The sequence below is a fragment of the Callionymus lyra genome, chromosome 8 (genome assembly GCF_982586985.1).
Source record: "Callionymus lyra chromosome 8, fCalLyr1.hap1.1, whole genome shotgun sequence".
Taxonomy (NCBI): Eukaryota; Metazoa; Chordata; class Actinopteri; order Syngnathiformes; family Callionymidae; genus Callionymus; species Callionymus lyra.
This window is the reverse complement of record NC_141825.1, coordinates 4,701,231-4,727,477: the sequence shown is the minus strand read 5'-3', so window position 1 is coordinate 4,727,477 and position 26,247 is coordinate 4,701,231. Positions and strand designations below refer to the sequence as shown.

At 36.2% G+C, this 26,247-nt stretch overlaps 2 protein-coding genes across 3 annotated transcripts in view; both read right to left on the bottom strand.

Moving 5' to 3' along the window:
* Positions 1 to 345: 345 nt before the first annotated feature.
* On the bottom strand, positions 346 to 8,718 carry dkk3b (dickkopf WNT signaling pathway inhibitor 3b). Of its 2 annotated transcripts, XM_087797442.1 has the most exons (6): positions 8,503 to 8,718; positions 7,306 to 7,404; positions 3,215 to 3,307; positions 3,008 to 3,152; positions 2,793 to 2,943; positions 347 to 763 (listed from the first exon to the last, which is right to left on the bottom strand). In XM_087797442.1, the coding sequence occupies exons 1-6, from the start codon at positions 8,677 to 8,679 to the stop codon at positions 739 to 741; spliced, it is 690 nt and encodes a 229-aa protein (XP_087653568.1). In that variant the 5' UTR covers positions 8,680 to 8,718; the 3' UTR covers positions 347 to 738. The 2 variants fall into 2 exon arrangements, with proteins under 2 accessions (XP_087653569.1, XP_087653568.1); XM_087797443.1 differs by lacking the exon at positions 7,306 to 7,404 and having other exon boundaries at positions 346 to 763.
* A 1,709-nt stretch (positions 8,719 to 10,427) lies between these two features.
* ano1b (anoctamin 1, calcium activated chloride channel b) overlaps positions 10,428 to 26,247 on the bottom strand; it is a 33,083-nt gene continuing 17,263 nt past the window's right edge. The window contains exons 11-24 of the mRNA XM_087797419.1: positions 21,393 to 21,553; positions 20,391 to 20,473; positions 18,206 to 18,280; positions 17,145 to 17,213; positions 16,878 to 17,079; positions 15,321 to 15,432; positions 15,205 to 15,262; positions 14,330 to 14,430; positions 14,094 to 14,236; positions 13,875 to 14,027; positions 13,766 to 13,818; positions 12,494 to 12,675; positions 11,727 to 11,832; positions 10,428 to 10,781 (exon numbers count right to left, since the gene is read on the bottom strand). Of these exons, the coding sequence (XP_087653545.1) occupies positions 10,536 to 10,781; positions 11,727 to 11,832; positions 12,494 to 12,675; positions 13,766 to 13,818; positions 13,875 to 14,027; positions 14,094 to 14,236; positions 14,330 to 14,430; positions 15,205 to 15,262; positions 15,321 to 15,432; positions 16,878 to 17,079; positions 17,145 to 17,213; positions 18,206 to 18,280; positions 20,391 to 20,473; positions 21,393 to 21,553 (1,744 nt within the window). The 3' untranslated portion in view covers positions 10,428 to 10,535. The remainder of the gene's footprint in view (positions 10,782 to 11,726; positions 11,833 to 12,493; positions 12,676 to 13,765; positions 13,819 to 13,874; positions 14,028 to 14,093; positions 14,237 to 14,329; positions 14,431 to 15,204; positions 15,263 to 15,320; positions 15,433 to 16,877; positions 17,080 to 17,144; positions 17,214 to 18,205; positions 18,281 to 20,390; positions 20,474 to 21,392; positions 21,554 to 26,247) is intronic.

The window sequence follows — 26,247 nt, the reverse complement described above, 5'->3', positions numbered from 1 at the left end:
TCAAGGCTATAGTTTTACAATTATTAAGGCAGTACTTGGTAACTTGAATAGACGTTTTGGTCGCTGTAGTATAACTGGTTTGTTGAAGTACATTTTAAAAAAGTGAGAGCATGATGCAGTAGTACAGGTTTAAGTAGTCAAAGTTCTTGTTTAAAAAAGTGAGCATGTATTTATAGAAGTCAGGTCAAAGTAGAAGTACAACTCAAAGCTATTTACAGTTACTCCTCTGTACTGTACATTTCTTCTTGTGTTGTCATAGCAACAGGTGGTGTGATCCGCTTCAGTTTGTTGAGAATGAAGAACAGTCTGATGAGTTGAACATGAGTTACAAACTGAACTTTATTAGAAAAGTTGACATTACATTTATGCTTGTGGAGATACTGTCATAAAGATAGTAACTAATAATGCTTATTTTTTGTTGGTTTGTTTTCAAAAACACTCCCACGGCTACAAAATATAGAACACCTTGTAAACACATTTAACACTTTACACACAAAAAAGTATTTTATCGTTCAAATATTTAAAACGATTGGATTTAAGTCGATGATCAATTCCTGCGCGGATTAAAAGGAGATAAAGTGCGCCCTCCAGTGTTCAGTGCGTGTCACTTCACCAGAACTCGAGGAACTTTGGTCCCCCAACTCAACTTTCGTCGCGATATAAATAGAAGTGCATTCTTGTACATGGTTTGAAAACCTTTTCAAATGTTCCACACTTTGTTTCTCTCCTCCTGAAGTCCTATTCACCACAGACGGCTCCGTTTCTGTCGGAGAAAAATAAATAAATCAAAAGTCAGGAGGGAAGTTGTTTTTTTTTGGTTTGTCCTAAATCCCAAGCCAGGATTCACACCAAGGTTCTTGTTGCCAGAGAGATCAGAAGGTCGTGCAATAAGTTTGATTTCCAATGTTTTCCACTCGTGCGTCCTTTTGTCCTTCAACTGCCAAATAGTTTTTGGCACAGTCGTGTCAACTTCAAATCAATGTTGTCTCTTTTAAAATCTGTTTCAGCGTTTTTATTTGGAGACACATCACAAAGTGTTTATTATTTTTGTACAAACTGAAGATCATTTACTAAAAAAGCTGGAAAATGCAGTTTTATGTTCATTTAATTTAATATGTGTGCGTCATAATTAATTAATACCAAAATATACTTTAAAATATTTGTTGATAAAATTGTACGCTTTAATAATAACGATGATTTTTTTTATTTTTTATGTTTTCTTCAATAAGGACGTCTTTCCCATCGCTATCTCTCCATTTTGCCAACCTGTATAAATCATTCTCTCCCTGCTTACTTTCAAACCTAGCATACAAGCCATCATATGCCCTTTCTTTGGCCTTTACCACCTCTACCATTACCCTGCACTGCATCTCCCTGTACTCCTGTCTTCTCTCTTTAGTCTTCTCAGTGTCCCACTTTTTCTTTGCTAACCTCTTTCTCTTTATATACTCCTGCACTTCCCCATTCCACCACCAAGTCTCCTTATCTACTTTCCTTCCAGACGACACACCAAGTACTCTCCTACCGGTCTCCCTGATGACATTAGCTGTAGTCGTCCAGGCAGCTCTCCTTGACCCCCCAGATTCTTTCTCAATTCCTCCCTGAAAACCATAGAACAATCCTGTCTTTTCAGCTTCCACCACCTTGTCCTTTGTTCTGCCTTTGTCCTCTTCGTGTTCCTTGTCCCCAGATTCATCCTGTAAACCACCATCCTATGCTGACTTGCTAAACTCTCACCGACCACTACTTTGCAGTCACTGATCTTCAGATTACATCATCTATAAAAGATGTAGTCTACCTGTGTGCTCCTACCTCCACTCTTATAAATTACCCTATGTTTATTCCTCTTCTGGAAAAAAGTATTCACTACAGCCATTGCCATTCTGCCCATCACTTCTTCATCACCTTCTATTTCCTGCACCAACACGTCCATTGAAGTCTGCACTAATAACTCCTCTCTCACCTCTGAGGATATTCAGCATCACTTCATCTACCTCACTCCAGAATGTTTCCTTCTCCTCCAATTCACATCCCACCTGTGGGGCGTAGCCACTAATAACATTGAACGTCACACCTTCAATTTCAAGCTTCAGACTCATCAGTCTATCTGACACTCTTTTCACTTTCAGGACATTCCTAACAAACTCCTCTTTTAGGATAACCCCTACTCCATTTCTCCTTCCATCAATACCATAGCAGTAAAACTTGAAACATGCACCTAAGCTTCTCGCCTTGCTACCTTTCCACCTGGTCTCCTGGACACACAGTATATCCACCTTCTTTCTCTGAATCATGTCAATCAACTCTCTAGCTTTTCCCGTCATCGCCCCAACATTCAGAGTCCCAGACTCTTGTATTTCCTATTTTCTCTCTGTTTCTGAACCCGCCTTTGCCCTCTCCTCCTACGACTTCGACCCACAGTAGCCCAATTTCCATTGTTGCCCTGTAGGTTATCGGGCACCAATGGCGGTTGTTGTTAACCCGGGCCTCGACCGATCCGGTATGTAAGTCATGGTTTTGATTCGCATATTTGGTTTTGGCACAGATTTTAGGCCGGATGCCCTTCTCGACACAACCCTCTACATTTATCCGGATTTGGGACCAGCTCAAAAAGACCCTGGCTGGTGACCATTCATTTTAATACATAATATCTATAAAGAAAAATATATATTATTTTATTATTATTATTATTAACTGTATTTAAATAACAGAAATGTTAATTTACTGTCAAAAAGGCAAATTAATTAAAATAATAATAAACTTGAATTGAACTTTCACTTCTCTCTCCTCACCTGTGTGGTCGACACTGAAGTGGAGCCGCGCAGGGGCAGTGGTCTCGGGGACCCTCCTGGTCCCAGGCCAGCATGTCCATCAGTAAGTTGGGGTGACTCTGACAGGACTCGCCCTTCTCAGGTTTGGGGTTACACACGGGAAACAGCAGCTCTGAGGGCGTCACCGACAGTTAGTTCCTATCAGGATCCAACACGTGGGGGGGGGGGGGTCTCACCTCTTTGGAAGGCACAACACAGTCCGGCCTCGCAGTCGCCCTGACCCTGACAGATGGTTCCTTCGCTGCCAGCGCTGGCGTCGAGGGTGCACTGACCCCACACACACCTCTGGTCCGAGCAGCACTCCTGGTCCTGGGAGCAGGGCTGGAAGAAGAGGGCGAGAGGTTCAGAGAAGAGACGCCTGGGGTGACCCCGTGAACACTGACCATGTCTGTAGGGATACAGGGGAGACACTTGGAGTCCTGGATCTTGTAGTGGCAGTACCTCAGCTCGCCACAGTCCTCGTCCACCATGCACTCCTGCACAGACGAGACCCCTTTAAAAATAACTTTATTTATGTTGTTAATTTGAGGTTTAATTTTGCGGTTTATTTAGGTTAAGACTGGAGTGTCTTTTTATTCCTTGAACAGTCATCAATGATTCTCTAGAACACATCTAGTCTGTGTTTACTTCTTTAAAACCTGTAGTTTAATAATTAGCATCAACGTTAGCTTGTTAGCCAACATCTTTAGCTTAGCATCTCGGGCTCAACAGGCTTTACTTAGTTTTTAACAAAATACTAAGTGTAAAAATTGTATTTCTTACTGTTTATGTGGTTATTCTTGGATGATTATACAGGTGTGATCTTAAATTTACAATTTCTTGCTGTTTGTGTGGTTGTATGCTCTAAATTAAAAGGTTTTTATCTTAAAAACAACATCAGAAAACAGTTTTTACAGAGTTCCCTCAACAGACCTATTATTTGGATCCTTCTTCAAAATTGAAATCAATATATATATAAATATGTCAGTACATTAATTTATATTAATATTGAGACAATTGAAGTAAATGACACATCAGACAACACGAAAGGCTAAGATAACATTAGCTTGTTAGCTAGCACTTTTAGCTTAGCATCTTAAAACTTATTTAATATATATAAATATATAAAATGATATATTATATAAATAATTTGTAATAATTTTAAGCGAGGTGAATGAAACATTACTTTACCAGCAGAGTACAACGCGTGGTCAACAAAACATAAGCATTTTAGCATTAGCTTGTTAGCCAGCACCTTTAGCTTAGCATCTCCGGCCTCACAGCCTTGATTTTTAACAAAACGCAAAAACGCAAACTTAATATTAATATATATATATATATATATATATATATATATATATATATATATATATATATATATATATATATGTAAATAAGTGAGGTTAATAAAATATAGATTTACCAGCATAGAACATTCAGCAGCTAACAATACACTAGCTTCCTAGCATTAGCACACATCTATTTTGAACACTGTAGCTAACAGGATAACGTTGTTAATAATAATAATAATAAATAATAGTTGTGTGACATTAAGAAAATATATGTATTGATTTATTTTTTATTTTTAAGATACGTGAGGTTTTTTAAACATCTCTTTACCAGCACAAAACATACAGCAGCTAAAAAAACATTAGCTTGAAGCACATTTTTAGCTTAGCATCTCAGATTTGACTTTACGACTCAAAGACTAAAGCTTTTTTTCTTCATTGTTTAGAGATAATGAGTTTGAATCTTAAACATTAGGTCCTGGTGCTGATAAATCATGCTAGCAGATGTCGCCTCAAAGTCTGTCAAAAACATCTCGTTCACGTTTTTATGAGGAACAAATCGTCTCTGGAAAGAAAGTCAGGTTTCACCGATGACTCGAGCTTTACTAGAGCGGAGCCAGGAAGCCGAGTCGTAGCGAAAGCTATAATTATTTTTAATTCCTTCCAGACAAAATACACTGTTATTGGTGTCTCGGGATCGAAAACGCTGTATTACAGTTTCCACGAGTCGAGAGACGACTGTGAGCTTCATTAGACATGATCTCGACCTAGTGCTTAGAAACGTGTCAAATACTTTAAACTGAGCTTGGATGTGTATTTATACTTTATCTCCTTTAGAAAATACTTTATTTTATATTCACAATTTTTCCGATAAACCTGCTTCTTGTTTTCTCCTCTGAGTAAATGTTTAAATTCATGGTACATTTTTTTCAGTCAAATTTATAAAAAATATATATATATTTTTTTATCTACAGTCGACTTTCTTTTGTTGCTGTCATCCATTTTGAATTACTTTAAATATATTAAAAATTACATATTTTCTACATGGGAGTTTTTTTATTTTTTTTATAGCAATTCATTATATTTTTAACCCTTATGTTATCTCAGTAAATATAATTAAATGTAATATTTTTTTTATATTCAAACATTGATGATTGAAAAAAAGGTAAAAGGTAGATTTTTTTTAAACAGTTACATTTAGAATATCGAATATTTAAAAAATGATGATTTTACACATAGAGTTTTATATTATTAATTTCAATAATTGCGAAACACAATTTCTAAATTCTATATATCAATATAGAAATGTTGGTATAATATTGTTTTTTGGAATTCAAATATCAGACTTTGAATATATATATATATAAAAGAATGATTTCAACATTTATTTTAGCTCAATTATGAAAATAAAACACAAAATAAACATTTTAATTAATGAAAACAAACTAAACATTTCAATATATTCTAAATTATTTTATTCGATTTTTCATCAAATAATTTAATGCTTAAAAAAACAACAACATTTTAATAAAAAAAACAATCATTAAAAGTTGTATTATATATTTATAAAAGTCACCCTCTTAATAAAAATAAAAAAATTCAATTTAATTATTATTTGTAAATAAAATTAAAACCTCAACAACATTTCAATAAAAGTAATTTAATAAGTACATTTTTGATGCGACGTGTTTTCATATAATCTTGACTAATCTGAACTGAATCGAAGACAACGGCTCTTGGTCTCCTCTAAACTGTGGACCGGAGTTACATCCAGAAGTGGATCAAGACTTTGCGTGGATCTGGACAACAAACAGGATCAGTTCAATACTTTTTGTAAAACTAAGACCAGTTTGGCTGGACACGAAAGTTAATTTCAAGTTTCTTTCCATGTAACTTGTGTCGTGGACAGAAGCGTTCAGAGTAAACATTCGTCCTTCCTGCCTCCTAGCTCAGCTCCCTTGGCATCATTAAAGTCAGTTAACAAAACCACTTAGTGTTCCGGTGCCAGGAAAGTTACACATCAAACCCTGTTTTCAGCGAGAGCCTCGACACTAAAGACCCTCGATCTGTCAGAGAACTCTTGAAACCAGCCGGCCTGTTTTCCTGATGACATCATCACGAGCGACCGCACCTCTGGAGCAGACGAACCTCAGCAAACGCACAACTTGTGTCACACACTTTTGTGAAGTCGGTTGTGAGTCAGCTGGAGTGTGCGCTGGAACCGCTCACGCAACAGTTGCTCAGATCCTTCCTCCGGTGCTGCTCATCGTTTCCATCCAGGCTGGGATTCTGAGTTTTAACTCTTCGTGGACACGCGAATAACAAAACGTCGCGAGAAACAAACGTTTGTCACGTTCAGCGAAAACATTGATTCATCGAAACATTTTTCTCATCTACGACAAAAACTACAGCCTCCATTTCAAACCAATAAAATCTTTCACTTCAAACTACAAACGAACTAAGTTTTGTGCTACGATTTCCTCCTTAACTGACAAATAAAAAAATCAGTATTAGCATCACTAGCAACACAGTAAACTGACGCAGAAAACTACATTTATATGTTTCATTCATGCACTTATTATGCTATAAAAGTGTTTTTGTGTGTCTCAAACTTGCATTTGAAATGATTCTACAATAAACACAACAATTGTTAACAAATAACCCATCGTAAGTAAACACAATGATCCTCGCTATACTTCATCTTAGTGTAAATATCTCAACATACCACATCTTTTAACTAACTCTAACTATTTAAATTAGTGAAATTGAATTTTGTACTTACTAGTTCAACAAAAAATGTTAAAGGTATTTGTTGCAGGAATTGATTTATATATTTTTATTTTATTTATTTATTTGTCATGTGTGAGTGAAATTTGAAAACATAATTTAAAAATGATATTTACATGTTTTTATGTTATAATAAAATGTATATAGATTGATTCTGTACATGATAAAATATCTAATTTTAACTTATTTTTATAATGTCACGCTATTGTTACATTTATACACTTATTTCCTTGCCACTAAAATATTAAATTTATTATATATTGTTTCTAAATGTAACCTTGTTTTCTCTCATCTTGGTTAACAGTAGTCACAGAATACGATCTGGTGAAATATTAAATTACAAACACTTGCCCTGAACCTTGAATCTAACACAATAGTCATACATTGTCAAACATCAAAACTGCGTGAATGACTTTTACCTCCATCGTTCTGTCAGTAACTTCCACCTCGTCCTCCAGGCCCTTCACAGAATTAGGAAGATTCCAGTCTGGACTTAGTCTGGAACTCTCGTTTTTAATCTGACAGAGGTGGAAAATAATCAAACAATTGTTAAGTTGAGCGTTTAATATGAACAAACTTAAAAAAAAGTATTGACTCTGGTGTTGCAGTATTTACAGACCACATGACTCTTGACGAAGTCGTAACTGCTTTCATTTGTTTTAAAACCAAAATATGTCCAAACATCAGCTTTGAAAGCTGCTGGAGTCACTGTATCCTCTCATCCTCAGTCATCGCAAGGATTTCATTGTTTCATTTGCTGTGGATAAAGTAATGCTGCTGACATCTAGTGGCCGGAAGTTTAATCACAACAAAAAGGTTTGTTTTGAAACCAAAATATGTCCTAACTTCATCTTAAAAAGCTGCTTGAGTTGAATGTATCCGCTCGTCCTCAGTCATCGCCGATTGATCATTGATCAAATAGCTGATCAAATAGCTGCGGAGGACGTCATGGCTGCTGCCATCTAGTGGCCGGAAGTTTAGACGCAACACAAATATTTGCATTTGAATTGTTAATTAAAAAACAAATTATACTCAAATATTGATTTAAATATAAATATTGATACAGTGTTCAACAACACTGATTTTTATACCACTATTGTAATTACAATGTAATATTAAACTATGAATGAAAATGTTATTTGTATAACGATCATTTTTACTATCACGGCTCGACACAATTGTTTTTTTTTAACTTTCACTTTATCTTCATGTCCCTATTCAACACATCCATCATCTTCATTGGTGTCTTCCTCTTCTTCTTCTTCTTCTTCTTCTCCATCACTCACTCTGCTCATCTGTCTTCCCTCACTCTCGTTCACTCGTTCATCACCTTCTTCTTCTTTCTGTTCAATCTTAAAGTGTCGTGTTCAACGGAGCGTCTCTTAATGGTCACGGCTCACAGTACAATCTTTTATTTCAACTATAATTAAATTAAATAACAGTAGTATTGATCATATTAGACTTGAAGGTGATTTTAATGTAAACATTTTTAAAGTGGTCAAAGTTCAAGTAAAGAAGCTCGTACAGTTCAGACGAGGTTAAAACTAGAAAAAAAACTACTTTGAATCATTCGTGCTAACTTTATTGATAGTGTGAGTGGTGACACGCAGACAGACCTGGTCCACCGCCTCCTCCAGGATGTGTTGAGTGTCCTCCATCAGCTCCTCCACCTCCCGGAACATTTCGTTAAGACTCAGAGCTTTTCCCGTCAGGACGTCCATCTGCAGCGCCGCCCGACTGTGGGTCAGAACCAACACACTCGCCGAGAGACAGAGCAGCAGAGAGGCAGACATGACGACTCCTTCTCCTCCGACAGTCTGAGGGATTCTGGTCTCCCTTTGTGTGTGTGTGTGTATGTGTGTGTGTGTGTGTGTGTGTGTGTGTGTGTGTGTGTGTGTGTGTGTGTGTGTGTGTGTGTGTGTGTGTGTGTGTGTGTGTGTGTCAGTGACGCAGCAGCACAGCTGGGTTATTTTATGTGGAAAGTCTCAGGATCAGTGACGAAGGTTCAAACGACTCAATGCTGGTGAGAAAACAATTCAGAAAATTCAGTAAATACAAATATTTAAACATTACAATAGCAATAACTTTTTGATCGTTACACAAAAATGTAATAACATTAAGATGTTTAGAAAAGAGAAGGGAACATTGTAAATAGTGGAAAAAAATATCGAGAAGAATTGGCCGAATGTGTAAACTGAAATACTTGGGAGTATTGAATTAGTATTCAAAGTAAAAATGAGTGGAAACAGTTGAAATGATGGCATGTAGGAAAAAATACCGATGTGATAATAAAAAAGTAGAATTTGTAGTCGAAGTAGAATAAGTAGTAGTAGTGGGAGTAGAAGTAGTAGTAGAATTAGTAGTATGAGAAGTAGTAGAAGTAGAATAAGAATTACTAGTAGAAGTAGACAAAATAATAGAAGTGGGAGTAGAAGAAGTAGTAGTAGAAGTAGAAGAAGTAGAAGTAGTAGTCGAAGAAGTAGACGTATTATAAGTAGTAGTGAGAGTAGAAGAAGAAGTAGTAGAAGTAGTAGTAGAATTAGAATAAGTAGTATAAGAATTAATAGTAGAAGTAGAAGAAATAATAGTAGTGGGAGTAGAAGAAGTAGTAGAATTAGTAGAAGAAGTAGAAGTAGTAGTCGAAGAAATATATGTATTATAAGTAGTAGTGAGAGTAGAAGAAGTAGTAGTAGTAGTAGAAGTAGAAGAAGTAGTAGTAGAATTAGTAGTGAGAGTACAAAAAGTAGTAGTGAGAGTAGAAGAAGTAGTGCAATTAGTAGTGGAAGTATGAGAAGAATTAGTAGCATGAGTAGTATTAGAATTAGTAGTAACAGTATAAGTATAAGTACAATTAGTAGTATAAGTATAAGTAGTAGTATAATAAGTAGTAAAATTATAAGTAGTAAAAGTACTAGTAGAATTAGTAGTATAAGTAGAAAAAAACAGTAGTAGAATTGGAAGTAGAAATATAATTAGTAGTACAATTTGAAGTAGTAGTAGAATTAGTAGTAAAAGTAGAAGTAGTAATAGAATTAGTAGTAAAATTAGAAGTAGTAGAAGTAGCAGGAGAATTGGTTGTAAAAGTAGAATTAGTAGTGGTAGAAATAGTAGTACTAGAATTAGTGGTAAAAGTGGAAGTAGTAATAGAATTAGTAGTAAAAGTAGAAGTAGTAGTAGAATTAAATAAGTAGTAGAATTAGTAGTAAAAGTAGAAGTAGAAGAAGAAAAATGAGTAGTAGAATTATAAGTAGAATTAGTAGTAAATATAGAAGTAGTAGTAGAAGTAACATTTGGAAATGTTGAGAATGATTAATTCATTAATTCATGTGAATTAAAAAAATATTTAAATTAAAAAGTAATTCCTGTCAATGTTATGGTAAATATTAGTTGTAAAGGTTAATTCAAGACAATATTAAATAAATATTATCTATTTATCAAAAACTTCAAAATGACTCATAAACGATCAACTTACTGACTTCATGTGCTGAGATATTATAGAAATGACGTTTATGTTGTGTGAAGATTTTATTTGTATCCCAATATGAACAAATAAAGTAAATAAATCATCCAGAGTGAGATAATAATTGGCGTCCGGTCCGACCAGTGACTCCACAGTTCTGGAATGTTCCGAGGGTCAGTCTGGCCGCGGTCAGAAACTGTTGCTGTGCTGCTGTGTGTGAGTCTGTGGGGGCGCTGTTGAGTTGTTGTTGTTCCGGCTGCAGTTCACCGCGTGGCCAGCAGGGGTCTTGCCGTCGAAGCTCTGGCTCTTGCCTTGTTCCTCCTTCATGAAGAGTTCCACCAGCAGGATCTTCTCCTTGTGGATCTGCAGGCTGATGTCTTTGGGGATGTCGGGGATCAGCCAGTCCACGATGTCGTTCATCAGCATCACCACGTTCTGGAGGGGACGGAGGAGAACCCGGGGGAAACACAGCTTAAACGATTATATGACACTTGATGTTGGTTTACTGTGTTTTAAACGTTGTCAAATTGTTAAAAATGTGTTATAATTGAGTTAAAATGTCCTTCTTTCCAAGACAAGTTAAAATTTCAACTTAATAAGATGTAGAAGTCCAGACAGACATGAGTAATCGAATCAGATGATGATGAAGTTTAACTATTTTTCACATTTTACTATGAATATTGAATGTTCAATTCGTTATACATTTTTTTCAATTATTCAATTTTTTTCAATTCGCAGCGTTTTAAATAAAATATTAAAAAATTCAAAGCCTTACGAATTCAATATAAAGATTTTTTTTTAAAACCTTTTAAATTCAATATTAAAAAAAATCTAAAGCTTTTAAATAAAATATTAAAAAATTCAAAGCCTTACGAATTCAATATAAAGAATTTGTTTTAAATCTTTTAAATACAATATTTAAAAAAAATCGAAGCCTTACGAATTCAATATTAAAAAATTCGAAACATTTGAAATGTAATATTAAAATTGAAAGCCTTTCAATACATATCTTTTTTTTTAACCTTTAAAATTCAATATTTAAAAAAAGGAAAGCCTTTTAAATTCAATATACATTTTTTTAAATTCAATATTAAAAAATTGGAAGCCTTTCAAATTCAATATATATATTTTTAAAACCTTTTAAATTTAATATTAAAAACATATGTAAACCTTTTAAATACAATATTAAATACAATTCGAAGCCTTTCAAATTCAATATTAAAAAAAAATCTAAACCTATTAAAAACAATATTAAATTAAAAAAAAGAAAAAGTTGAATCATTATCTTTTTTAAAATAATTAAATCAAATATTTTCAGCAAAATAAAGTGGCTTCAACATCACAGGTGATTCAAGATGATTGAGTGATTCCTCCTCGTACCTGGAACACGATGACAAAAGCCAGTCGAACGGCCAGAACTGCCCAGAACTCTTTAGAGATCTCGTACGGATGTTCTGACCACGGAGGTTCTCTGTAGTCTTTGTACCTGCTCACACACACATGGACACATTCAAACATCTTAGGTGCACAAATACGTCTTTAAATAATTTAAATAGAGTTTTTTCAAGAATTCTTGATATTCAACATTTATGGAAGTATATCAGTGACATCAGAATATTGAATTAAATTATTTTAAATTAAAAAAAAATAGTTTAATTTTTTTTGGTGTCTAGGATGGATGGAAGGATGGATGGATGGATGATGGATGGATGGATGGATGGATGCAATTTATATATTTTTTATTTTTAGCCTTTTGAATTAAACGAAAAAAAGAAAGTTTGATCAAGTAGCTCGGTGCTCATTTGATATTGTCTAGTGACACAATTATATCAATTTATATTGAATTGAAATGGCTACTAATTAAAGTATATTGAATTTAGAATATATATATCTGATATATGGGGATTAGAAGATCCATATCTGTGTGTTATTTTTATGAAAAGAATGATAAAAATACAACAAAAAAAAAACTTTTAACAAATATTTCTTTTTTGTTTAATTATTCTTTTTTTTTTTTTCAACCTTTCAATATAAAATAATTTCATTCAATTATTAAAAATAATAATGAAATGTTTAAAAACAATAATCAAAGTTTCAATATTTTGATGGCACTGATAAACCTCAGGTCCACGAGAGTTTCTTCTCACCGACACATCTCCACGTGGAAGCCGAGCTGCTGCAGGTTCGGCTCTTTGCCGCTCTGGAAGTGAGTGACGTTGAAGTAGGAGAGCGTGTGGTTGACGAAGCCGTGCATGGAGCCGTCAAGACTGTACATGTACTGGTAAACCATCCTGGGGATGAAGTCTGAGGTGAAGGAGATGACGAACGCCTGAGAAACACAAGACACACGTTTGTTCTGGAAAGAATCTTTAAACACAAGTTGATGGAAGAGAAAACGTGTTTGAAGTCGACAAATGATGCAAGAACTGACACTAACTGTGTGTGTCTCTGTGTGTGTGTATTTGCTGTGTGTGTTTATATGCGTGTCTATGTGTGTTTGTCTGTATATGCATGTGTATTTATTTTTGTGTGTATGTGTGTGAACGTAGGTATGTTTTTGGGAGTATGCGCTATTGTGTGTGTGTATATGTGTTTATATATGAGTGAGTGTATGTGTTTGTGTATTTGTGCCTTTGTTAGCATGTGGGTATGTTTGTGTATTTATGCATGTATGTGTTTTTAAGCATGTGTGTGTAAATGCATGTGTGCATGTGTTTGTACATATGGTTGTGTATGCATGTGTGTGTATTTACATGTGTGTCTATGTGTGTATAAATGCTTGTCTGTGTATGTACATGTGTGTTTGTAGATGTTTGTGTTTGTACATGTGTGTTCATATACACTTGTGTGTTTGTACATATGTGTTTATCTGGGTGCTTATGTATATGCATGTTTGTACATGTGTGTGTATGTACATGTGTGTTTATGTACATGTGTACGTACATGTGTGTTTATGTATGTGTGTGTTTGTGCATTTATATTCATGTATGTGTGTGTACATGTGTGTGTATGTACGTGTGTGTTTGTTCATGTGTGTTTATGTGCGTTTATATGTATAAGGTAAGGTAAGGTAAGGTAAGGTAAGGTAAAACTTTATTGATCCCTCAGGAGGTCTCCTTTGGGAAATTGTTTTTTTACAATAGCCAGCAATTTTTCATAAACAATAAAAAATAATACAATAATAATAATAAATATAAATAATAATAAAATAATAATCCTGGTATGTATGCGTATGTACCTGTGTGTATATGTACATGTGTGTTTGTGCATGTATATGCATGTGTGTGTATGTACATGTGTGTATGTGCATGTGTGTTTATGTGCGTTTATATGTATGTATGTGTATGTACCTGTGTGTGTATGTACCTGTGTGTATGTGCATGTATATGCATGTGTGTGTGTGTGTGTTGAACACGTACGTTGATGATGACGGCGACCTTGGCGACCCCTCTGAGGATGTTGTACCAGATCCCTGCGAGCGCGCAAACATGAACCGAGGTGACGTTACATTAAAACCACTGGACTCACCGATGTCTTTGGCTCGAGCCGCCACAGGTCGCCTCAGCTCCGCCACAAACTTCTTTGCGTCCAGTCGTATCTCGATGATGTTGTTGAGCAGAGCGAAGAGAGGCGCGAGCGGGAAGGAGGCCACGAACAGCGTGACGAAGCCGAACTGTATGACTGGAGACGCCGGAGAGACACGTCACCACAGGACCACTGCTAGCATGAGCGTCGCGTGTTTCTCACTCATTTCCATGTATTCGGGCGTGAGTCCTGCGAACGGCTCCAGGAAGTGGTCGGTCTCGTATCTCTGCAGCTTCTTCTGACGCTCCTCTTCCTGGAAGGTTCCTCGTTTGGTCCGGATGTAGCGGATCAACTTCTTCAGTTTTCTGAGGAGCAGGAAAAAAAACAACATATCGTAGTTTAGCGATAATTGTTGGCGATCTAACACAGCATTAACATGTGTTTAACGTGTCACTCACGGTATCCCGATCTCAAAGAGGTTGTTCTGGATCAGCTGCTTCCCCAACATGGTGATGCTCAGCTGGATGCACAACTCCATCAAACAACCTCCATGTGCACACTGAAAGATAGAAGGAACATCCATCATGTGTTTTTTTACATTGGCATTTTAAACAGAATTTAACAGGGAAAATTAATATTTCTTCAAATTATAACGATTCTCTATCTTGACGTTTTGATTTGTCGAGACGGTTCCTGTCGTTTTCCTGTTTCACAAAAAGTTTGCCGGTAGTTTAAAAGGCAATTCCATGCAGAACTCATCAGGACGTTTTAGGGACACACGATCTACCAATCGTCGACTTATACACTGTATTTTCAACAGACCGTTGTCAGCTCATCTTACAGCTCTGCCTGACACTCCGTCATTCATCCATTGGATATATGGCTGCGTCATTTTATTATAGGATTTTAACTGACACTTTTTTGTCAGCGCCTTTTATAACTCTTTTTTTTTCGTCAGCTTTATTTTGTTAAATTTTCCATTTATGGTTTGTGTGTCTGGCCGCAACCCTGTTGTGCACATCCTCGTTTATTGCGATTCGGATTTAAAGAGTTTTGGGCTTAGAGAGGGAACTCTGCTGCCATCTTGTGGTCATGTTTGTAAAAATGTGAATTGTGCAAACTTGACTGTGTTTTGTAAAATAAATTGTATTTTGATTATTTAACGGTTGTTATAGCATTTTCTTCTTCTCCTGGGTCTTTTTTGTTAATGTTTGATGACAATTACTTGATTTTCCTTTTTTAACAGAAAGATAAAAAATATGATATACAACAACAAAAATTGACTCACAACTATTAACTTCTATTCACAGAAGAGAGAAGTATTTCTTCATACCTCCTCCATTCTGAAGGACTCGAAGACATACAGGTAGCTGCCGGGTCTTCCCACCAGCCTGGACGAGAGGAAGCACGAGTAAGTGTTGCTGACCCGGGGTCAGCGGAGCGTCTCACCTTCCTCTGAAGAAAGCGATGTAGATGATGGGGGTGAAAGCGTTGAAGAACTTGAGGATGAAGGTCTTGAAAATCAGACGCTCCTCAAAACTCTTGTCTGTCTTTGGAACCTCTGAAAGAAAAGTTACTCACATGACGTCTTACTCTCGTTAATCATGTGACGGATGCAAGAATAATTTACGTCTTTAAAAAAAGGATCCAGTTGAGTTAGAGACGTCAAAATGTTTAAGATCTAAAGCAGGAGTGAGGAAATTCAACTTTTATAGTCTGGCACCATCACACAACAGTAAAACAACTCCATGAGGCTCCATGGTATGACTCTGCAAGGCTTTGTAGTATTACTGCACAAGACTTTGTACGTAAGTAAGTAATTTGTTGAGCATTTTCCAGACCAGGGTCACAAAGCGCTTAAACAATCAAAACAATACTCAATAAAATGTATACTTAAAATACCAATACTTTGTAGTATTTCTCCAGAAGACATTGTGGTATTACTCCACAATATTTTGTAGTATTTCTCCACAAGACATTGTGGTATTACTCCACAATATTTTGTAGTATTTCTCCACAAGACATTGTAGTATTACTCCACAAGACATTGTGGTATAACTCCACAAGACATTGTGGTATTACTCCACAAGACTTTGTGGTATTACTCGACAAGACATTGTGGTATTACTCCACTAGACTTTGTGGTATTACTCCACAATATTTTGTAGTATTTCTCCACAAGACATTGTAGTATTACTCCACAAGACTGTGTGGTATTACTCCACAAGACATTGTTGTATTACTCCATAAGACATCTGGTATTACTTCACAAGACACTGTGGTATTTCTCCACAAGACATTGTGGTATTACACCACAAGACATTGTGGTATTACTCCACAAGACTGTGTAGTATTACTCCAAAGGACATTGTGGTATTACTCGACAAGACTTTGTGGTAATAATCTACGAGGCTCTGAGAATTACTCCGCAAGGCTTTGTGGTATTACTCTGCAAGACTTTGTAGTATTACTCCACAAGGCTTCCTAACACTACTCCAAGGGATATCGTATTATATTCTGCAAGGCTTTGTGGTATTATTCCGCAAAACTTCAGAGTATAACTCCACAAGGCTTTGCAATATTGATCTGTGAGCATTCCTAGTATACTCTGCCAGGCTCGGTAATACTCCTCAGCGAGACTTTATTGTATTAATTCCCAAGGTTTCGTAGCATTACTTAATGAGGCTTCATAGTATTACACCCCAAGGTTTTTTTTATACTACTTCACAAGCCTTCGCAGTATAACTCCTGGGAGTCTGTATTATTATTCCACGAGGCATTGAAGTGTACTCTGCAAGGCTTCACTACTAATACTACTCAAGCAGGCATTGTATTATGCTCTGCGAGGCTTTGTTGTATCACTCCGTAAAACGTTGGAGCATAACTCTGCAAGGCTTTGTCATACTTCATCGTACTCATTCCCGAAGCTTCGTAGTATTACTTTGCTAGTCTTCGTAGTATTACGCAGTAGAACACGATCCGTCTCATGATCAGGAAGACACTGACCCAGCACGGTGAGCCAGCGCGCCACAGCTCCGTACACCTCGTCCAGGATGAGGATGACCACCAGGTTGATGATGGCCGCCGTAGTCTTGACCGTCAGCTGCGCGTTGTTCCTGGTGATGGGGTTGGAGCTCATGTTCAGGGCGGCCTTGGTGGAGATCCGGTAGATGATGACCCCGAACACGATGGCGAAGGTCACACCGATCTGATGAGCGAGGAGTGACAGGTTGAATGAACGAAGGATCTTGAGTGACAGGAGGAGAATCTCACCATCAACAGCATCATCACGATGTTGGTCATGTAGGCAGGAAACCGGTCTTGACAGGTCAGTTTCTCGTTCTGGTAAAGGTCATAATACCACATGATAAATTGATCAAGTACAACAAAAAACGCTACATTTCTATGTTTAATAAATCACTTATTGATCTACAAGTTTCTTAATCCTAAATTTTATGTAATAAAATGTATATTTTAACAAATATAATGAGATTTGTCTTTATCTTTCAAAAAGCCCCCTTTCCATGTGAAAAATACTTTATTTGATTATTGAAAAAATAATGAGATTCTTAAAAACAAAAACAAGTTTCAATAAAAAATAAAAGTTTCATCATTTCAACTTATATAATTTCGTATCAATAAGTAACATTTTATCTACGACTTCATTGTATTACTCCACAAGGCTTCGTTATACTACTCTTTGAGGTTTTTTAGTATTACTCCTCGAGGCTATGTAGTAATGCTCGGCAAAGCTTTGAAGTGCAATACCACTCAAGGAGGCATTGTATTATACTCTGCGAGGCTTCATAGTATTACTCCATGAGGCGTCCTTATACTACTCCGAGAGGCATTGTATTTTAGTCAGAGAGGCTTCGTAGTATTACTACGCAAAACTTCAGAGTATAATTCCGGCTTCGTTGTATTGCTCTGTGAGGGTTCATATTATACTCTGACAGACTTGGTAATACTACACTGCGAGGCTTTGTAGAGATTTATTGTATTCATTCCCAAAGTTTCGTAGCATTACTTTGTGAGGCTTCATAGTATTATTCCACAAGGCTTCGTAAGTCCTCGAGGCTCTGTAGTATTACTCCTCGAGGCAATGAAGTAAACTCTGCAAGGCTTTGTGGGATAACTCCATGACGCTTTGTAATACTATTCAAGGAGGCATTTTATTCTACGTAGTATTAGTACAACTCCGCAAGGCTTCATAGTATTACTCTGCAAAACATTGGAGTATAACTTGATCATTTTATTAATGATTTTAAGCCTACAGCGTCACCTAGTGGAAATCTGTCAAAACTGTTGATTTTAAGAAAGTCAATGACTTTTACCTGATGTCGAGAATTTTGATGTTTGTTCAGAGACTTTTGCATCACCTGGAGTTCGTACTCGGCTCTGGGATGATCCTGCAGCGACACAAGCACAAGTGAGAACAAATGTTTAGAGCGTGAGTGAAGAATGTGAGTGAAGAACGTGAGTGAAGAACTTGAGTGAAGAACGTGAGGGAAGAACGTGAGGGAAGAACGTGAGTGGAGAACATGAGGGAAGAACGTGAGGTGATTGAAGAACGTGAGTGAAGAACTTGAGTGAAGAACGTGAGGGAAGAAGGTGAGTGAAGAACGTGAGGTGAGTGAAGAACGTGAGTGAAGAAGGTGAGTGAAGAAGGTGAGTGAAGAAGGTGAGTGAAGAACGTGAGTGAAGAACGTGAGTGAAGAACGTGAGTGAAGAACATGAGGGAAGAACGTGAGTGAAGAACATGAGTGAAGAACGTGAGTGAAGAATGTGAGGTGAGTGAAGAACGTGAGTGAAGACATGAGTGAAGAACATGAGGGAAGAACGTGAGTGAAGAACGTGAGTGAAGAACGTGAGGTGAGTGAAGAAGTTGAGGTGAGTGAAGAAAGTGAGGTGAGTGAAGAACGTGAGTGAAGAACGTGAGGTGAGTGAAGAACGTGAAGAACATGAGTGAAGAACGTGAGTGAAGAACGTGAGTGAAGAACGTGAGGTGAGTGAAGAACGTGAAGAACATGAGTGAAGAACGTGAGTGAAGAACGTGAGTGAAGAAGGTGAGTGAAGAATGTGAGTGAAGAACGTGAGGGAAGAACGTGAGTGAAGAACATGAGGGAAGAACGTGAGTGAAGAACGTGAGTGAGGAACGTGAGTGAGGAACGTGAGTGAGGAACGTGAGTGAAGAACGTGAGGTGAGTGAAGAACGTGAGTGAAGAACATGAGGGAAGAACGTGAGTGAAGAACATGAGGGAAGAACGAGTGAAGAACGTGAGGTGAGTGAAGAACGTGAGGTGAGGGAAGAACCTGAGTGAAGAACGTGAGTGAAGAACGTGAGGTGAGTGAAGAACGTGAGGTGAGTGAAGAACGTGAGTGAAGAACGTGAGGTGAGTGAAGAACGTGAGTGAAGAACGTGAGGTGAGTGAAGAGCGTGAGTGAAGAACGTGAGTGAAGAACGTGAGTGAAGAACGTGAGGGAAGAACGTAAGGTGAGTGAAGAACGTGAGTGAAGAACGTGAGGTAAGTGAAGAACGTGAAGAACATGAGTGAAGAACGTGAGATGAGTGAAGAACGCGAAGAACGTGAGTGAAGAACGTGAGTGAAGAACATGAAGAACGTGAGTGAAGAACGTGAAGAACGTGACGTGAGTGAAGAACGTGAGTGAAGAACGTGAGGTGAGTGAGAGTTTATTGAATACAGGAACAGTAGATTCTTGTTGTTTGGACATATTTTGGTTTCAAAACAAATGAAAGCCGTCACGACTTTTTTTTTTACGATATTTACGTATATTCTTCGGGCTTTCAGATCATATTGAAATAAAGATTGTATAAAATAATTTGATTTATATTTTAATTAACAATTAAAATGCAAATATTTGCGTTCCGATTAAACTCCCGGCCACTAGATGGCAGCAGTCAATACGGTCTTCACAGCTAAAGGACCAATAAAATCCAGCGAGATCACGGCGATGACTGGGGACGAGAGGATACAGTGACTCCAGCAGCTTTTAAAGCTGATGTTTGGACATATTTTGGTTTGAAAACAAAGGAAAGTAGTAACGACTTCGTCAAGAGTCATGTGGTCTGTAAATACTACAACACCAGAGTCAAGTACTCGACAATACTAATAGTGTTACTACACTATCATTGACCCTGTATCATGAGGCATATATACATGTATACATATATAAACACATATAAATATATATAAATTTGTCTCGTAGCGTCTCGTGACCTCACGAGTCTCTCACTTGTTGGACGATGAGTCTGAACTTTATTCAAACGAGGTCAAGAACAAACTTCCTGTCGTGACGTGTTTTCTCGTCTCAGCGAGAAGCGGAAAAAAGACTTGTGAAGAAGAAGAAGAAGAAGAAGAAGAAGAAGAAGAAGAAGAAGAAGAAGAAGAGACGTAATGTTTAAAGACCAAACCTTGAGAGCCGCCTGTTCACATCAACGGAGACACGAGAGGCTGATGTTAGTCACGTCTGAACATCTACAACATTTCTCAGACTCACCTCCTCGTCCTCGAAGCCCGTCAAGTCCCACTCGTAGTTGAGCCTCATCTGGCGTCTCTTCCAGTGTTCCATGAACATGGCGGCTTCACCCGAGGACAACAATCATCCTATAGTCACTCGTGTTCACCATAGAAGTGTCATCACAGTATAAATACATGTGGAAACTTTACATTTTTATGTAAATAATCATATTTTTCACCCTTTTCTTTTATTTAATAAAAATATTGAAATAACTATTTATTTTTAAAATTATATTTGTCAAAAGTTTGAATATTTAAAAAAAGATTTCCTTTTTTACACAGATAGTTAAATTATTCTAATTCCAATAATATAATATATTTTCAAAATTCAATATTTTTAAATTCGTAGCATGACATTATTTATTTGAATAATTAAATGTTAAAAATGTTATATTTAAAGGTCTAATTGTTTTCATTGAATCATTAAATGTAATTAAAAATAATAAAGGTTGATTTAAAAGTGAAATAAAAAATGTTATAATGTTGTAAAAAAAATTAAAATATTTTCCAGATGATTTTATTTTTACACATAAAGTTTGATTTTCTTATTCCAATAATACAAAAATAAATGTTCTAAATTCAATTTTTTACAACTTTATAGTCTTTTAACTTCAATATAAAATTGTTATCACCAGACTGAATTGAACTGATTGAACTTTCAGCCAATCGTGCGACTCCCAGACGATCATGTGACTGATTAAAAGTCTAATAATTTTAAAAAAAAATTGAATTTATAAAAATAATTTATACAATAAAAATATTAAACTCTTTGTCTAAAAATCCTGAATTGTAAACATTTTCTTAATTTTTTAATAATTCCAAAACTAAAACTAATTCAACCTTTGAATATAAAAATCATTTAAACAACAACATTTAAAAGTTCAATTCAACTGTAGATTTACTTCTGTATGAAAGTGAAACGAGCATCTTTGTCACATGTGTGTGTGTGTGTGTGTCGGCAGGTGTGGTGTGTGACGTTCACCCCACAGAGCCATGAAGATGGAGAAGAAGACGGTCGCTGGGTTGTCGAACAAATGACTCGCTCTCGCCGTCCCACAGGCCAGACTCAGAGGCCAGTAGCTGCAGTCGCGGTCACAGGACGGACACATCGTGATGTTGTTCCTGGGATGACAGATCTCCACGCTGGTGACACACATGAACACACATGAATACACATGAACACACATGAACACACATGAACACACATGAACACACATGAACACACATGAATACACATGAACACACATGAACACACATGAATACACATGAACACACATGAACACACATGAACACACATGAACACACATGAACACACATGAACACATGAACACACATGAACACACATGAACACATGAACACACATGAACACACATGAACACACATGAACACACATGAACACATATGAACACATGAACACACATGAACACACATGAACACACATGAACACACATGAACACATGAACACACATGAACACACATGAACACACATGAACACACATGAACACATGAACACATGAACACACATGAACACACATGAACACATATGAACACATATGAACACATGAACTAATGAACTAATGAACACATGAACACACATGAATACACATGAACACACATGAACACACATGAATACACATGAACACATGAACACACATGAACTAATGAACTAATGAACACTTGAACACATGAACACATGAACACATATGAACACATGAACACACATGAACACATGAACACATGAACACACATGAACACACATGAATACACATGAACACACATGAACACACATGAACACATGAACTAATTAACTAATTAACTAATGAACTAATGAACTAATGAACACATGAACACACGAACACATATGAACACATGAACTAATGAACTAATGAACTAATGAACACATGAACACATGAACACATGAACACATATGAACACATGAACACATGAACCCACATGAATACACATGAACACACATGAACACACATGAACACATATGAACACATGAACTAATTAACTAATTAACTAATGAACTAATGAACACATGAACACACATGAACACATGAACACACATGAACACACATGAACACACATGAACACACATGAACACACATGAACACATGAACACATGAACTAATGAACTAATGAACTAATGAACACACATGAACACATATGAACACATGAACATGTGAACACATATGAACACATATGAACACATGAACACACATGAACACACATGAACAGACATGAACACACATGAACACACATGAACACATGAACACACATGAACACACATGAACACACATGAACACACATGAACACATGAACACATGAACACACATGAACACACATGAACACATATGAACACATATGAACACATGAACTAATGAACTAATGAACACATGAACACACATGAATACACATGAACACACATGAACACACATGAATACACATGAACACATGAACACACATGAACTAATGAACTAATGAATACTTGAACACATGAACACATGAACACATATGAACACATGAACACACATGAACACATGAACACATGAACACACATGAACACACATGAATACACATGAACACACATGAACACACATGAACACATGAACTAATTAACTAATTAACTAATGAACTAATGAACTAATGAACACATGAACACACGAACACATATGAACACATGAACTAATGAACTAATGAACTAATGAACACATGAACACATGAACACATGAACACATATGAACACATGAACACATGAACCCACATGAATACACATGAACACACATGAACACACATGAACACATATGAACACATGAACTAATTAACTAATTAACTAATGAACTAATGAACACATGAACACACATGAACACATGAACACACATGAACACACATGAATACACATGAACACATGAACACATGAACTAATGAACTAATGAACACATGAACACACATGAACACATATGAACACATGAACATGTGAACACATATGAACACATATGAACACATGAACACACATGAACACACATGAACAGACATGAACACACATGAACACACATGAACACATGAACACACATGAACACACATGAACACACATGAACACACATGAACACACATGAACACACATGAACACATGAACACATATGAACATATGAACACACATGAACACACATGAACACACATGAACACACATGAACACATATGAACACATTAACACATGAACACACATGAACACATGAACACATGAACACATGAACACACATGAACACACATGAACTAATGAACTAATGAACACATGAACACATGAACACATGAACACATGAACACATGAACACATATGAACACATGAACACACATGAACACATGAACACATGAACACACATGAACACACATGAATACACATGAACACACATGAACACACATGAACACATATGAACACATGAACTAATTAACTAATGAACTAATGAACACATGAACACACGAACACATATGAACACATGAACTAATGAACTAATGAACACATGAACACATATGAACACATGAACACATGAACACACATGAATACACATGAACACACATGAACACACATGAACACATATGAACACATGAACTAATTAACTAATTAACTAATGAACTAATGAACACATGAACACACATGAACACATGAACACACATGAACACACATGAACACACATGAACACATTAACTAATGAACTAATGAACACATGAACACACATGAACACATATGAACACATGAACACGTGAACACATATGAACACATATGAACACATGAACACACATGAACACACATGAACAGACATGAACACACATGAACACACATGAACACATGAACACACATGAACACACATGAACACACATGAACACACATGAACAGACATGAACACACATGAACACACATGAACACATGAACACATATGAACACATGAACACACATGAACACACATGAACACACATGAACACATATGAACACATTAACACATGAACACACATGAACACATGAACACACATGAACACACATGAACACACATGAACACACATGAACACATGAACACATGAACACATGAACACACATGAACACATGAACACACATGAACACATGAACACACATGAACACACATGAACACACATGAACACACGTGAACACATGAACAGATGAACACATGAACACATATGAACACATGAACACACATGAACACATGAACACACATGAACACACATGAATACACATGAACACACACGAACACACATGAACACATATGAACACATGAACTAATTAACTAATGAACTAATGAACACATGAACACACGAACACATATGAACATATGAACACATGAACTAATGAACTAATGAACTAATGAACACATGAACACATGAACACATATGAACACATGAACACATGAACACACATGAATACACATGAACACACATGAACACACATGAACACATATGAACACATGAACTAATTAACTAATTAACTAATGAACTAATGAACACATGAACACACATGAACACACATGAACACATGAACACACATGAACACACATGAACACACATGAACACATGAACTAATGAACACATGAACACACATGAACACATGTGAACACATGAACACGTGAACACATATGAACACATATGAACACATGAACACACATGAACACACATGAACACACATGAACACACATGAACACACATGAACACACATGAACACATGAACACACATGAACACACATGAACACACATGAACACACATGAACACATGAACACACATGGACACATATGAACACATATGAACATATGAACACACATGAACACACATGAACACACATGAACACATATGAACACATTAACACATGAACACATGAACACATGAACACATGAACACATGAACACATGAACACATGAACACACATGAACACACATGAACACATATGAACACATGAACACACATGAACACACATGAACACATGAACACACATGAACACATGAACACACATGAACACATGAACACACATGAACACACATGAACACATGAACACACATGAACACACATGAACACACATGAACACACATGAACACACGTGAACACATGAACACGTTTGAACACATGAACACACATGAACACATGTGAACACATGAACACACATGAACACACACACATGAACACACATGAACACACACACAAAATTTCACCTTAAAAAGAATCACCAGGAATATGATTTTTAATTATTTATTAAAATGTAATGTTTTATTTTATTGTTTACATTTATACTTTATTTTATTTGCGACTTTATTACACTTGCACTTATATTTATTTAATTATTTCAACTACACAACATCTGTCTTGTGTTGACAACACTGGCAACACACATTTTCTGATTCTGATAATTTTCAAAATGAATGAATCACTGTTTGATTTTCCAATTTCAATTATTCAAAAATACATTTTCTTAATTCAAAATTTGTAAACGTGTAACTTTTTAAATTCAATATAAAAATGTTGGTATAATAGTCCAACCATTTTTATACATTTAATTTAAAAGTCTGTGAACTAATGAAATATTGAACATTTATCTTTGTATTATTGAAATTAGAAAATCAAACTGAACTTTTTATTTTTTTTATTTTGATAAAAAAGGCTGAAAGTGATTAAATTCAAATGATAAAATCCAACAATAGGAACAAGATCTGTTCATTTAATGCATGAAGTGAAGTGTTCTAGTGGAGACGCTTGATTTCTCCACCACAGCATCAGATCCAGCTCAAGCACTTGTTATTATTATATTCAATTATTATTATTATTATTATTATTATATTAA